Here is a 13,405-nt window from a genome sequence, read left to right on the forward strand (position 1 = left end):
CGAACTAGCGGGTCTGGCCTGATGGGGGTACTTGGGTTTTTTATAGGTTTGTTTTATTATTCTGGTTTTAACTTGGGCATTAATTTAATTATCTTTTAATGTTTGTACTGTTGTTTATATTTATGCCCTGTGAACCGCCCTGAGTCCCTTTGGGAGAAGGGCGGTATAAAAATCTCAATAAATCTTAAATCTTAAATCTTAAATCTATAGGCTGTTATTCGGTGTAACATATTGTTCCAATTAAAACTGCATTTATAGATTGTTCATCCTTATGAATATACTGTATAAAATTATTTCCCAATATTTAGCGCAAAAATATTTCCTACCAACTGCAACTAGCTTTTCTAAAACCCAATGTCAATGTGACACCCAACTGAGTGTTTGACCCATATTTATTAAAGAGACATTTTTATCATAAATCACAGAGATGGAAAATATTTTGAAAAAATATTCAACATATTCAAATGCCATATATTTTCTTGCACTAAAACAAGATTGAAACAACATATTTAAATTGGAAAGTAATGGTTGTTGCAATGTTCCCATGTAACAGAGTCATCAAGATTCACCATCAAAGAGTGATGTAATTCTTCAGAAACATTTCAGTACTTTAAGGCATTATGAATTTACTTGAATGTGATTTTATAAAACAAATTATGAAAAATCTTGTAACAAGCAATTTTATTTCAAACTTAGGAAACACAAACTTATGAGTTACAACCTAATTTCATTAAAATATAGGTTGCAATTAACCAATATTTTTAAAATAAAATTTGCACAAGTAGTATTGTATGTGGCAATCCAAAAAGAGCATTCCATGAAAATTTAACTTTCAATATGGATTATACTTTTCTTTCTTGTTCCCACATAATTTATTCCATTTGTCCAGGTAACACTGGATTTCAGTCACTAGTTACAACCCATTTTCTACAAGGTTTTTTCAACATTAAACTTTCTTTCATTTGCCATTTCCCATGTTTTATGTTTCCATCTTTATGTATATATTCAAAAGAAAGTATTGATATTCATTTTAATACATGAAGCTATATATGTACACATGCCTTTTCCACCAAGTAAGAAAATTCTTGTACAAAAGCAATTGATAATTCAGAAATCAATGAAAGAATACAAACATACATAAGGGTGTGGAAAAAAATATCAAAGTACCAAACCAAATTACCGTTGTAATATCAATGTTTTGTTTCTTACAGAAGAATAATCAGTGATGTGCAGAAATGTCACAAAATAAGTTATATTGAATCAAAAAATAGTTTGGAAAGAAAAGTACTTGAATAGCAAAAGCACTTACAAAATGATATGTGCATTATTTCTACCATTTTCTCCCTCTAGCTGCAGCTCTTTACCATTTGAATGCACCAATCTACAACATCAGATTTTAGGAAAAGATAGAAGAAACTTTGATGGGAAGTGATACAGGAATACAGGAAAGCCCCACTGCATGCATGTCTGAAGATTCACAATTTTTTTTAAAAAATGTATCCTTCAGAATTCCATGAAATCCATTCACAGTTCAAGCCACTATCAATAAACTGAACTGCACTTAATTTTGGTTAAAAAACATTGTTTGGGAAAGGAGCACAAACTTCAAAATTTAAAATCCATATTCTGGCAGTTGTTTTTTTAAATCATATGCTACTTTTCTGAGGACTCTAAAAATCTGGAGTGTTGAATGGTTTATGCAAAGCTGGCAATCAACATCAAGTATGTATGTAGTTTTCCTCATATAATGAGCATAATAAAAATAAGCCTGTTTGACAATGCTAAAACCTAATCAACATTACTGCTCTATATTAGTCTGATTGGGCACAAATTAGGAACATTTTAGACTTAGTTTTGAAATGATAGTCAAATCTGAAATTGTATTAGACTTGAAGCAAAACTTATAAAATGTGAGGTATAATATTGGCAAAGAGTCAATTGGAGTAGTTTCTATTAGTAGTTTTAATGTTCACTAGTTGAATATTTTTTATTTATTCCATTCAATACTTTGATTTTTGTAGCTACCTGCATATTAACCTTTAATTTTTCAGACATGAACTCCTCTTTTTATCCATACAGATAATGAGACCTAATTCTAATTTTTGAACGGATATATTTCAATCTAAGGTTGTAGGAAATAACAAAAGGGCCATGGACGTGACTCACTTTATATCAAGTAATTATAGGTCATGATCCCCCATTTGGACAATTATTTGTAACTGTCCTGCCCATCTACCACTAGCATATATACCCATTTATTTCTGCTGAGAGAATATGTACTTAAATATTTTTTTTAAAGACGGCTAACCTATACATTTATATAGTGATTGTAATAGCCAGATGGAATGATAGTTCTCTCCAAAAAGGATGAAATTTACTGCAAAGATAATTTATATAAGTGAAATTATAACTTTTCACTTCACAAAATATTGTAGTTCATTGGCTGGCCTGGTCAAAAGAAATGATTGTGTGACATTGATGATACAGAACTCCAAACCAGTAGATGACTTCACCTAGTGGTTCTATGTAGAGCTTGAAAAAGATGGGAATATATAGTAAATATAAGCATTAACAGTGTCATGACCAGTAACAGGCATGCCTTGGTATGCCCATGGAAAGCCTCAGCTTCATGATCTGCACTGACTACTGGTTTACTTCTGGGTGCAATTCAAAGTGCTGGCTGTCACCTTTGGCTATATAAGGCATAGGGCCAGATTACTTGAGGGATCACCTGTCTCTCATAACAACTGCCCGGCCAATTTGATCCTGCAGGTTGGCCTCTTTTGGGTTCGTTTAATTAAACAATGTTATTTCTGAAGTACACTTTCTCTGTAGTCAGGTCTACCCTCTAGAATGAAGCCCCTCCCTACCCTCACCCCAGACCCATATAGCTCCACTATGTTGTTGTTTAGAGCTGTAAAGATCTGGGTCTTCACCCAGATCTTTGCTAAGGGAGAGCTTTCACTTCATCATGTTTGCCATCTTTTATCTTTATTTTTTATTTATTTTATTGCAATTTCTTTGATTGTTGTGAGCCACCCCAAGTCATTGAGAGTCAGGTGGCCTACAAATTTAATCAATTATTATTACAGAACTTAAAAATATTTGTGCTGGAATAGTCACCATTATAATTATCAAAATTTGCCCACCCTGCAGCATACGCTCCACTGCGAGTGTTTACTGAATTATACTTGTTAAATTAGTTCAGTATTGATTTGTGTCAAATATCATTGACTAGTGTTATAATAATGACATTTGTTAAATTATGGAACCCATAAAAGCTAAATAAATTTCTAGTTAATTATCAGCACCAATACTAAACATTCAATGATTCTTATGGGCATTCATTATTTTTAAAATGACTGATGAGACTGAAACAATATAATTATATTACTCTTATAATACCAATTTTTAGAACTTCTTGACACATTATATTATGTGGTACAATGAAATGCATGAGCATATTATACCAGTTTACATAATTTGTGAATGTGCAGAAGCAAAGTACATGTAGTAAGCTTTCAAACAATTCATGAGTTTACTGCCTGCAGATTATAAACACTAAACATTCATTTTAAATACATGAGTGCTCAGAGACACATGCCTGTAACATCTGAGAAACTTACGTTCCTGAATTTTCACACAAGTGATGCAGTACTAATATGAAAACACCTCCTGCAGGACATTTCTTCTTTATTCCATGCACTTTATTTACAACAAACTCTATTCAGAATGATGTTTCCTTTACTGTAATATACAGTATTTCATTTGTCCTGTGGAATTAGTTTACTTTTCAAAAGAAAAGTTATCCAAGTTTCTGACTCATTATATGGCTCAGTTAAAAGTTCACTTTTAAGCAGTCACCATTAATATTATCTTTTTATCTTAACACCACTAAGATCAGTCAATCAATGACTGAATACATCATGCTCCCCAGGGTAGGATGGAACTCATGAAAACAAAAAATACTTAAAACAAATCTCAAAGTAACCCTCTCATAATTCTGACTACAAATTTGGGTAACAGTGTTTTGAAGTCAAGTTTTTTTGATATTACACACTACATTGCTTGTGATGATAGAAGAGGTATTAAAGGAATGAAACTTTATGTTATTTCTTCCAATATTCTTCTGCTTTGTTGGGGAACACAGACTTCTTTGAATAGCTGCTTTCTAAAATCATGCTACTGTCAAGTATTGATGATAGAACAGCCCAAAAAGGCTTGTGGAAAAAAGACAAGCAGCAATCCACCAAGTAAGAAATGAAAGAAGTCCTCTGAATAACAGTGGAGTGAAAATGTTCTTCAGGCTAGCCAGAGCCATTGTTAGCTGTATTACCGTTACCTTCATCTTTCTATCATCAGATGACGATTCAGTGTTTATTGAACTGCTCTGTGGACTGTCCTCTGGGGGTAAATCTGGATAAATGCCCCACGAATAGTTACCTACAGAAAAATAATTAAGGCAAGAACATTGCTAAGTTTTTATATCATTTTAATTACATGCTTCTAAGTATAAAACTGCATACTTATTAGAAAAGACAAGCAACATTTTTATAAAGACAGAGACAACCATTTGAAACCTGAGACACATGGTGCAAACTTTTCTCAGTATTAAATCAGGCTTAATTTTTTAAAAGACGAAATATTAATTTGGAAATATTTGGAAAGAAAAAGAATTAAAGAAATTTCCAGAAGAGATAGGTATTTCTCAACAAATTAAGCTTTTACAACAATTGTCTATATTAATAGCACAGTAAATGGAAATAAAAATGAATTATGTAAAAAAACCTGAGTTTGCAAATACTGTAAACCAGGGAAGTGGCTAGCATATAAATTACAAGAAAAAAGAATAATAATACTGAAATTACAAAAAAGAGATATTGTATTGATGAGCAATGTGGCATGCAAAAAGCATCTCATCATTATTATTCCAATTTGTATAAAAATGACATCTTTCTAGAAAAAACTGATGAATATCTAAAGAAACAAAATTTACCAAGGATTACAAAGGAACAGAGACAGATTCTGAACATCTATAAGTATAAGTTCCTGAAGCTATAAAAAGATTAAAGTAGGGAAAATGCTTGTAACCAGATGAATTATTAGTTTCTTATAAATGTTGTGATAAAATATCTTTACAACTTTCACAAAATATAATGAATTCTATCCTAGAAGGAAGAAAGATTGCAGACAATTGAAGAGGCCAATACAGCATTAATAGCTAAAAAAAATGTCTTTTAACAAGAAATGATAAGTCAGTATCATGATAGAATCATGACTTAGGTTGTTCACGATTTTAGCTGATAAACTGAAAATAATTTTGCAAGAATTTACTGATGAGGATTAATGTGGGTTTTTTACATAAAATCTAGTTAGAAATGTGTTGGACATTTTGGAATATTTGAAAAGCAAGCCACACTTATTTTCTTGGATAAGGCCTTTGAATTAAGCTTTCTTGTACAGGGTTTTGATTGATGTGAATTTTGGAGAGAACTTGGTAAGAAAATGGAGAAGATCAATTTATATTCCACAGAAAGCACAAATAATTATTAATGGAGATTGAACAAAAGAAAGGCCCACTATTCATTCCTCTCGTTTATTTTGGTTCTTGAAATACTGATTAGAGATGAAATAAAGATTAAAAAAGAAACTTATAAGTTTATAAGGGCTTTTGCAGATGACTTGGTGTTGGTTCTGGAAGATCCATTAAGGTGAACTAAAATATTAATGGGGAATTAAAAGAATTTAGTGAATTAGCTAGTTTCAAGGTTAAAAAATAGAAGATGAAGATGTAAACAAAAATATGAAAATACAAGATCAAACAGAACTGATGAATATAATGGTTTTAAGATTGAGAAGAAGGTAAAATATCTGGGTATCACTGTGACAAAAATTAACTCTGTTATTTCAAAATAACTATGTTAAGGCATGGAAGGAAGTTGAAAAAGACATGATAAGATGGAAGAAACTGCAACTATCATCACTGGGAAGAATTTGTGATAGAAAAATAAAAGTCTTGCCTAAAATGATATTTTTGTTTCAGATAATATTTGTATTGAGAACTAATGTTATCACTGAAATTGTGGCAGAAGGAAATACCTAAATTGGTGTGCCAGGGAAAAATGTGTTAAATATAAGATGTTGCAAGATGCAAAGGAAAGAGAATGATTAGGTTAACCTGATTTGAATTTATATTTTGCAACTTGCTGTTTGAATAAAGAAATGGATGCTGCTGAGAAATAATAGGCTTTATGGAGTTAGAAGAACACAACCTGAGATATCGGTGGCATGGTTATTTGTAGTATAACAAAGTTAAGGCTAATGTGTACTTTAAAAATCACTATGTTAGAATGACATATTGAGAATGCAGAATAAATAGAAACTCAGCTTGGGGCTGGAAACACCTTTGTGCTCTCAGCACAAGAAGCATTTTATAGATGAGAATACACAAACACAAATGTTTGAAACAAAATTGTGTACAAATGATGAAAATGTAATTGCTAAAATGTATAAACTTTTATTAAACTTTGAAACAGAAAAAAGGACAAGTGAAAGAACGTATAATGAAATAAGCTAAATATTTTGGCAACAATCTAGAAATGGAAAAATGGGAAAATATGTGGCTGAAGGGATTGAAATTTACATTGTGTTATAATCTTAAACAGAATTTTTATAAAATGATGTACTGTTGATACATGTCATCAGAAAAATTGTCTAGAATATATAAAGGCATTTCAGATTTATGTAGGAAATGTGAAAAACTAGAAGGGCCATTTTATCATTTTTGCTGGATATGTAATAAAACTACAAAACTCTGCATTGACATACACACAGTGATTCAGACCAATTTTAAGGTTTATATGCAATTGAGACAATGTTTTTCTTTTGGGACTGATGGACACAGTTTGAAAAAAGAAAGCAAGTTTGTTTCTGAGCATGTTAACTGCATTTTTGTACATGTATGACTACAGACAGCAGCATTTTGTTTCCTGTTGCACAGTGATATTTATGACATATATTGATTTGCAAATTAAAAGATGACTGGTGGGATGGGAATAGAGAAATGAATAACCAAGAAATTAACTTTTTGCATCTACCTTTGTCTACTTTCAAAACAAACCCCCTGTAAATGATTTTTGCACCTCATATATTTTTTCCAGTAACTGCCCATAAGCATTTTATTTCATTTATTGAATATTTCTTACCTAAAGTTTTTAATAGAAGAGTCATGTGCAGCAACATAACCAGAGGTGCCACATATTGAAGAGCAATTATACAAAGATAATAAAACACTCTGGCCACCTGAAGTCAACAAAATATTGCACAATTAGGGGTACAAGAGAATTTATACTACCATATAAATTATCATAGCCAACAACACACTATATAATGGTATAACCACATTAAACACTTTTACAGAATGTGTTGACAATCAACCACGCAAGAGAGAGATCCCAATACTCATCTGTTGCAAAGGGAGCAAAGCCTACATTTTTCATTCCCTGCCCTGTCAGCCCACAGAGCCATGAATAATCAATTCTCTCAACAACTAAAGATCTAAAATGTGGACTCAAACAGCAGTTAACAGAATGAATAAGCAGAAGGTAATGCCACACTAATCCAAATAGTCTCCCATTTTCTTTTCAATTCCCTCTCCATTAAGCATGCATTTCTAATCCTGAAAAAAACTGGAAAGTTTTTTCTGATTCCTCTTTTGACTGAATCCAATCCCACATAAGTTTTTATAGCAGTGCTATTATAAAAACAATCTTGTTCTATAGTCTGAAAAGTGAGTGAGTGATTTACATTAAGAATATATTTGCTGCTCATGAACACAAATGGCTAACTCCCGGAAAGCAAACTGTTTTGACACTTTGTCCTGTTATTTAATTATTAAAGTCCAGCCCAATCTGGTTAACTCTGGGCAGTTTACAACAGTAAAAACAATACAAAACAGATCATATAATTCAAAAGAAAGTCTACCAAACAATCAATTAAATAACTGAAACTTCCCACAAAATGTCTGGGGATAAAGCTAGATTTGAAGGGTACACTTTAGATTGTTTGAAGAGGGTAGGTGCCATGGCATGCACCCGCTTCCTGCTATCCAACAGGCAATATTATTTAATGGAACTGTCTGACCGTATGGGAGAAGCAGAAACTATAGGAGATAAATAATCCCTCAAATCAAAGGAAAACAATTAATAGCTAAGGAGGTACTCTCAATATTTAAAAAACCCTTTTAACTTCTCCCAAAGCATTTACTTTTATTCTAAAAAGGATATTTCAGAATGCTCTTGTATTTGCTGTTTCATATATATATATATATATATATATATATATATATATATATATATATATATATATATATATATATATATATATATATATATATATATATATATATATATATATATATATATATATATATATATATATATATATATATATATATATATATATATATTGTCGTGGTTTCTAGAAAAACACATCAAATTCTGCCTTAGTCTAATTTTTAAAAACAGCATCATGCTCATTAATTAAAACTTAAGTGGCTTGTTAATTTATATATTTGATTATAGTAACCTTAGGCTTACCATTTTCTGCAATTCAACAGTACTTATTCTTCCCACTTCTTTTTTCATCTGATCCACACATTTCTGTGCTAAATTCAGATAGGCTTGGAGATGGCTTCGCATCATGGCTAACCTCAAAGCACATAGGAGAATTATAATCCACAATCTTAGAGTATCAAATGTAGCTTCTGACATTCTGTAGATTAAAGAATGAACACAATAATTTTCTAAATATCATTCCTCACACACCCACAACCCCCACAAGCAAACACTGGGGAGAAGATGGGAATGGGAGATGGGAACGTGTTCCTATGAGAAAGAATAAATGAGGGGAGAGAAATATGGATTAAAAGAAATCAAAGAAAGGAGAACTGCTTGTGCCTCCATGAGGGATTGAATGGATAGAGAGGAGGCCTTTGCTTTCCCCTCAGAAAAGATGAAAATGTTTGTCCTAAACACTAAGGTTATGAATAAGAATATATCTACAAAAATATTACATTTTAAATATACCGTATACTTATTATAAGGTTTAAAAATAAAGATTTCCAAAGCAGCTTACAAAGGCACATTTTCTTTTCCTAATGGTGGGTTCATAATATAATCCTTGGTAATTGGCTTTACCCATAATAACACCATAAGCAGAGGTGCCAGGAAGTTTATATGTAGCAGAGTTCTGGAAGAAATAGAAAACAAAAATAAATACATTGTATTATTACAAAAAAAAGATATTTCTAAACTTTTCTATATTGAAAGCAAGAGAAATAAATATTAGTCTAACTGATTTCTGTTACGTTAAATTATTTATGGTTTCTAAAAAGCTTGAAAAAACCTTGGAATTCATTGCAAGCTTATCAAGTATTCTTGTGTAAAATGAATAATAAAAATTAATTCCCCAAGCCTAATTTGTTTGCCATTACAAATATTCCCTAACACATACAACTGCAAGAAAGTTTGGAAGCTTGTACCTTTGAACGAGGGAATACTGAGAGTCGTTACATATATAGGTTGTTCTCAGTTTATGACCACAACTGAGTCCGAAATTCAAGTCAATTCAAGGTGCTGGTAATGACATTTAAAACCCTACATGGCAGATTATTTGAGGGATTAATCTAAGTTACATCTATCTGTCCTATCAGGTTTGGCAGGAATGGCATGTTAAGGGTCACATCCTTTAAGGAATATCATCTGGGAAAGGCAGAACAGCAGCTTCTGCCATGGCACCGATCCTTTGGAACATCATCCCCCCCAAGATTAGATTAATCAGACTTCCGGTGGCTCCGCGGCGACGGAGACAGCCTTCCCGGGCTGCCCGCAGCTCAGCTGAGTGTTTTTTCACCCGAAACAGCGCCGATCAGCTGTTCGGGCGAATTTGAAGCCCCCTCCTCGGGAGAAGAGGAGGGGGTGAGGCCCCAGGTAGGGGTAGAGTTCTCCGGGGCCGCCTGAGCTTGGACCTTGGGCGGCTGAAGGATTGAACTCCCCCGAAGCCTGGGTTGCTCCCAGCTGGCTGGCGTCTCTGCTCCGGATTTCTTGGAGCAGAGCCAGGCGTCTGCGACCACCCCTGCCTGAAGAAAGGACTATGGATTAAAAGGAGCAGGCAGAGCGGTACAAGAGGAAAAGGTGAAGAGGATTATTTTATTTTACTCTCGAGCTTGATGGATTTTTTAAACTTTAAGTGAAAGTGCGTCACAAGTGAAAGTAAAAGATGGCGGCTAAACCTCCCCCTAAAACTCTTCGGAGTGGTGGATCTTCTCCGGTGCAACAATCATCATTACAGGCGTTGCACCCTCCTGATGTATTGACACCGAAGGACTTACGAGATGCTCTGGATAAACTTTTGGAATCAATTAATCAATCAATGGGTGATAAATTTGCACAGATGGAGGAGAAATTGCAGAAACTGGAGGAGAGAATAGAAGAGAGGATGGAACAGAAGTTCAGCGTGATGAAGGTAGACATTTTGTCTTCAGTGCATAAAGTGGCGGAATGTGTGGATGATTTGGATGAAAAAGTGGATGATTTGACTCAAAAGAATGCCATATTAGAAGCAAAAGTACGGGAGAATGAAGATTTAAGAGATAAAATGGAAAGGGAATTAAGTCTTGCTCAATATTACCAGATGCAGTTTGCTGTTAGAATCAGAGGCTTAAAAGAGAATATTAAGGAAGATTTAAAGCAGCTGATTTCTGAGGCTCTCGAAGTGGTATTGAATCAGCCAGCATCTGAAATAAGAGGAGCTATGGATAAAGTGTTCCGTGTGAATTCATGGATTGCTAGACAGAGAAAGCTGCCTAGAGATGTGGTGGTCTACTTTGCAAAAAGAGAAATTAGAGATGAAGTTATACAAGCTGCCTATGATGCTAAAGTTGTGATTGCTGATCAAGAAGTCTTGGTTTTAAAAGAAATTCCTCCAAAGATTTTAAGGAAAAGGAAAGACTTCACATTTCTTGTGCAAGAGCTCAAGCAACGAGATATAAGGTTCAGATGGGAGATTCCAGATGGGTTGATGGTGATGTATGAAGGCAAAAGGTACCGGCTGATTACTGTGAAGCAAGCGCGTGATTTCTATAATAACGTTTTAAAAGCAACCCCATTAACACTTCTGGAAGCTGCAAAGGGATCTGGAGAGGGAGAACATCAAGAGGTTGAAGTAGAGGAAAACGGTGCTGGAGGAGATCAAGCTATAGCTTCTTTGGATGATCCTAGAGAGCAAAGGGTAACGCGTGCTGCTTTAAAACGAGCAAAGAAAATAAAAGAACAAGACCAGCAGTCTTCGGAATCTTCACAACGTACTCATAGCCAAGCAGTGGGAGGAGCACGGCCTAAAGAAGATAGTCCTATCAAAGCAGTGCTTCAAGAGCTTTGGGAGGATATGCATGGCAACTAAATTTTTGACTTGGAACGTTAATGGACTAAATTCACCACAGAAGAGAAAGAAAATTTTTCAATATTTAAAACAATTCAAGATAGATGTTATATGTTTGCAAGAAACGCATATTAGGGCTATGGACCAAAAGCTTTTATTGAACTCAAGACTGGGTACGCACTTTGTTGCCTCTGCAATGAATAAGAAAAATGGAGTGGTTGTTTATATTAAAAGTGCCATAACAGCGGACTTAATTGAAGCAGACAAGCATGGAAGATATGTACTGATAGACTTGTTGCTAGAAGGCAAAAAGACGCTTTTAGTTGGACTGTACGCCCCTAATCAACAACAACAACAGGCTGACTTTTTTAGTTTACTTCATACAAAGCTTACCCAGTTGGATTATAAATCTTTTATTTTTATGGGGGATTGGAATGGTGTTTTGGATGTACAGATGGATAAGGCTGGAGCTTTTAAGCGCATTCCAAGTCATGCTAGACTGCCTAAATCTTTTTTTGAAATGAAGGATGACTTGGAACTGCGAGATATTTGGCGTGAGAGACACTTGCAGGAAAAGGATTATACTTTTTATTCTGATAGACATCAATCTTTTTCGAGGATTGATTTTATTTTGGTGACTAATGACTTTTTTTTGAGGACTAAAAAGGTGAAGATTTGTGCAAGAACTATCTCTGATCATAGTCCAGTTTGGTTAGAGATTGATAAGGAGAAAAGAGACAGGCGCTCGTGGCGCGTAAATGAGAATTTGTTTAGAAATCAGAGAAATGTGGAAGAATGTAAACAGTGGATGAAGGATTTTTTTGAAACTAATATGAACAAAGGTACCTCTATGGATATGGTGTGGGATGCTAGCAAGGCCTACATGAGAGGGGTGTTGATATATATGAATAATAAACATAGACGTGCTGTGGAAGCTAGGAGGAAAGAACTGGAGAATGAAATAAAGGAAAAAGAAAAGGCTTTGATTTTGAACTCAGAGGATGTGAAAACTAAGGAGGCTATTAAATTGTTAAGAGGACAATTTGATAAATTAATGGCTGACCAAGTGGCAACCAATTTGCGGTTTGCCAGGCATAATACTTTTTGCAACGCTAATAAACCAGGTAGATGGTTAGCTTATAGATTGAGGAAAAAACAAAGGGCTTCTAATATAGACAAGACTGAGCATAAAGGAAGGGTTGTGTTTCAACAGGACCTTATCAAGGACGCTTTTGTGGATTTTTATTCTAAATTATATGCTAAGGAGAAAATTAATGAAAAAGACATTGATATATATTTGGAAAATGCTAGCATCCCGGTTCTTACACAAGTACAAAAAGAAGGGATTAATCAATTGATTACAGAAGAAGAAATTGTTACAGCAATTAAGGAATTGAAGGTGGATAAAGCACCAGGTACGGATGGTTTGACTGCGGCCTATTACAAAAATCTACAAATAGAGATGATAAAACCATTAAAGGAACTGTTCCAGACAATCCAGAGGGGGGGAAAGGTGCCACCGTCTTGGAGAACAGCTTTTATTTCCTTGATTCCGAAGGAAGACCAAGATGCTACTCAAGTTAAAAATTATAGACCGATATCGCTTTTAAATACAGATTACAAGATATTTGCTAAGGTTTTGGCTAATAGATTGATGAGGGTTCTGCAACAGGTGATTCATGGGGACCAAACGGGGTTTATTAGTGGTAGGCAAATGAAAAATAATGTGAGGCATATAGTTGATGTGTTAGAGTTTTTGGAAAGGAACAACCAGATCTCTACGGCGCTAATTTTTTTAGATGCTGAAAAAGCTTTTGATCAATTGAATTGGCAATTTTTGTTGAAAGTTTTAGATAAAATGGATTTTGGGGAAAATTTTTTGCAACCGATTAGGGCATTATATCAAAAACAAACTGCCCGAATTATAGTTAATAATAGCTTGACAGAAGCATGTAATATTGAGAAG

The 13,405-nt window shown here is 34.0% G+C and overlaps 1 protein-coding gene across 1 annotated transcript in view; it reads right to left on the reverse strand.

Annotated features, from left to right (window-relative positions):
- Positions 1–374: 374 nt before the first annotated feature.
- TMEM161B (transmembrane protein 161B) overlaps positions 375–13,405 on the reverse strand; it is a 46,226-nt gene continuing 33,195 nt past the window's right edge. Inside the window, exons 9-12 of the mRNA XM_081319348.1 lie at positions 9,136–9,249; positions 8,598–8,772; positions 7,206–7,302; positions 375–4,443 (exon numbers count right to left, since the gene is read on the reverse strand). Coding sequence (XP_081175474.1) covers positions 4,178–4,443; positions 7,206–7,302; positions 8,598–8,772; positions 9,136–9,249 — 652 coding nt within the window. The 3' untranslated portion in view covers positions 375–4,177. The remainder of the gene's footprint in view (positions 4,444–7,205; positions 7,303–8,597; positions 8,773–9,135; positions 9,250–13,405) is intronic.

The sequence above is a fragment of the Vipera berus genome, assembly GCF_964194415.1.
Source record: "Vipera berus genome assembly, chromosome: 2".
NCBI lineage: Eukaryota > Metazoa > Chordata > Lepidosauria > Squamata > Viperidae > Vipera > Vipera berus.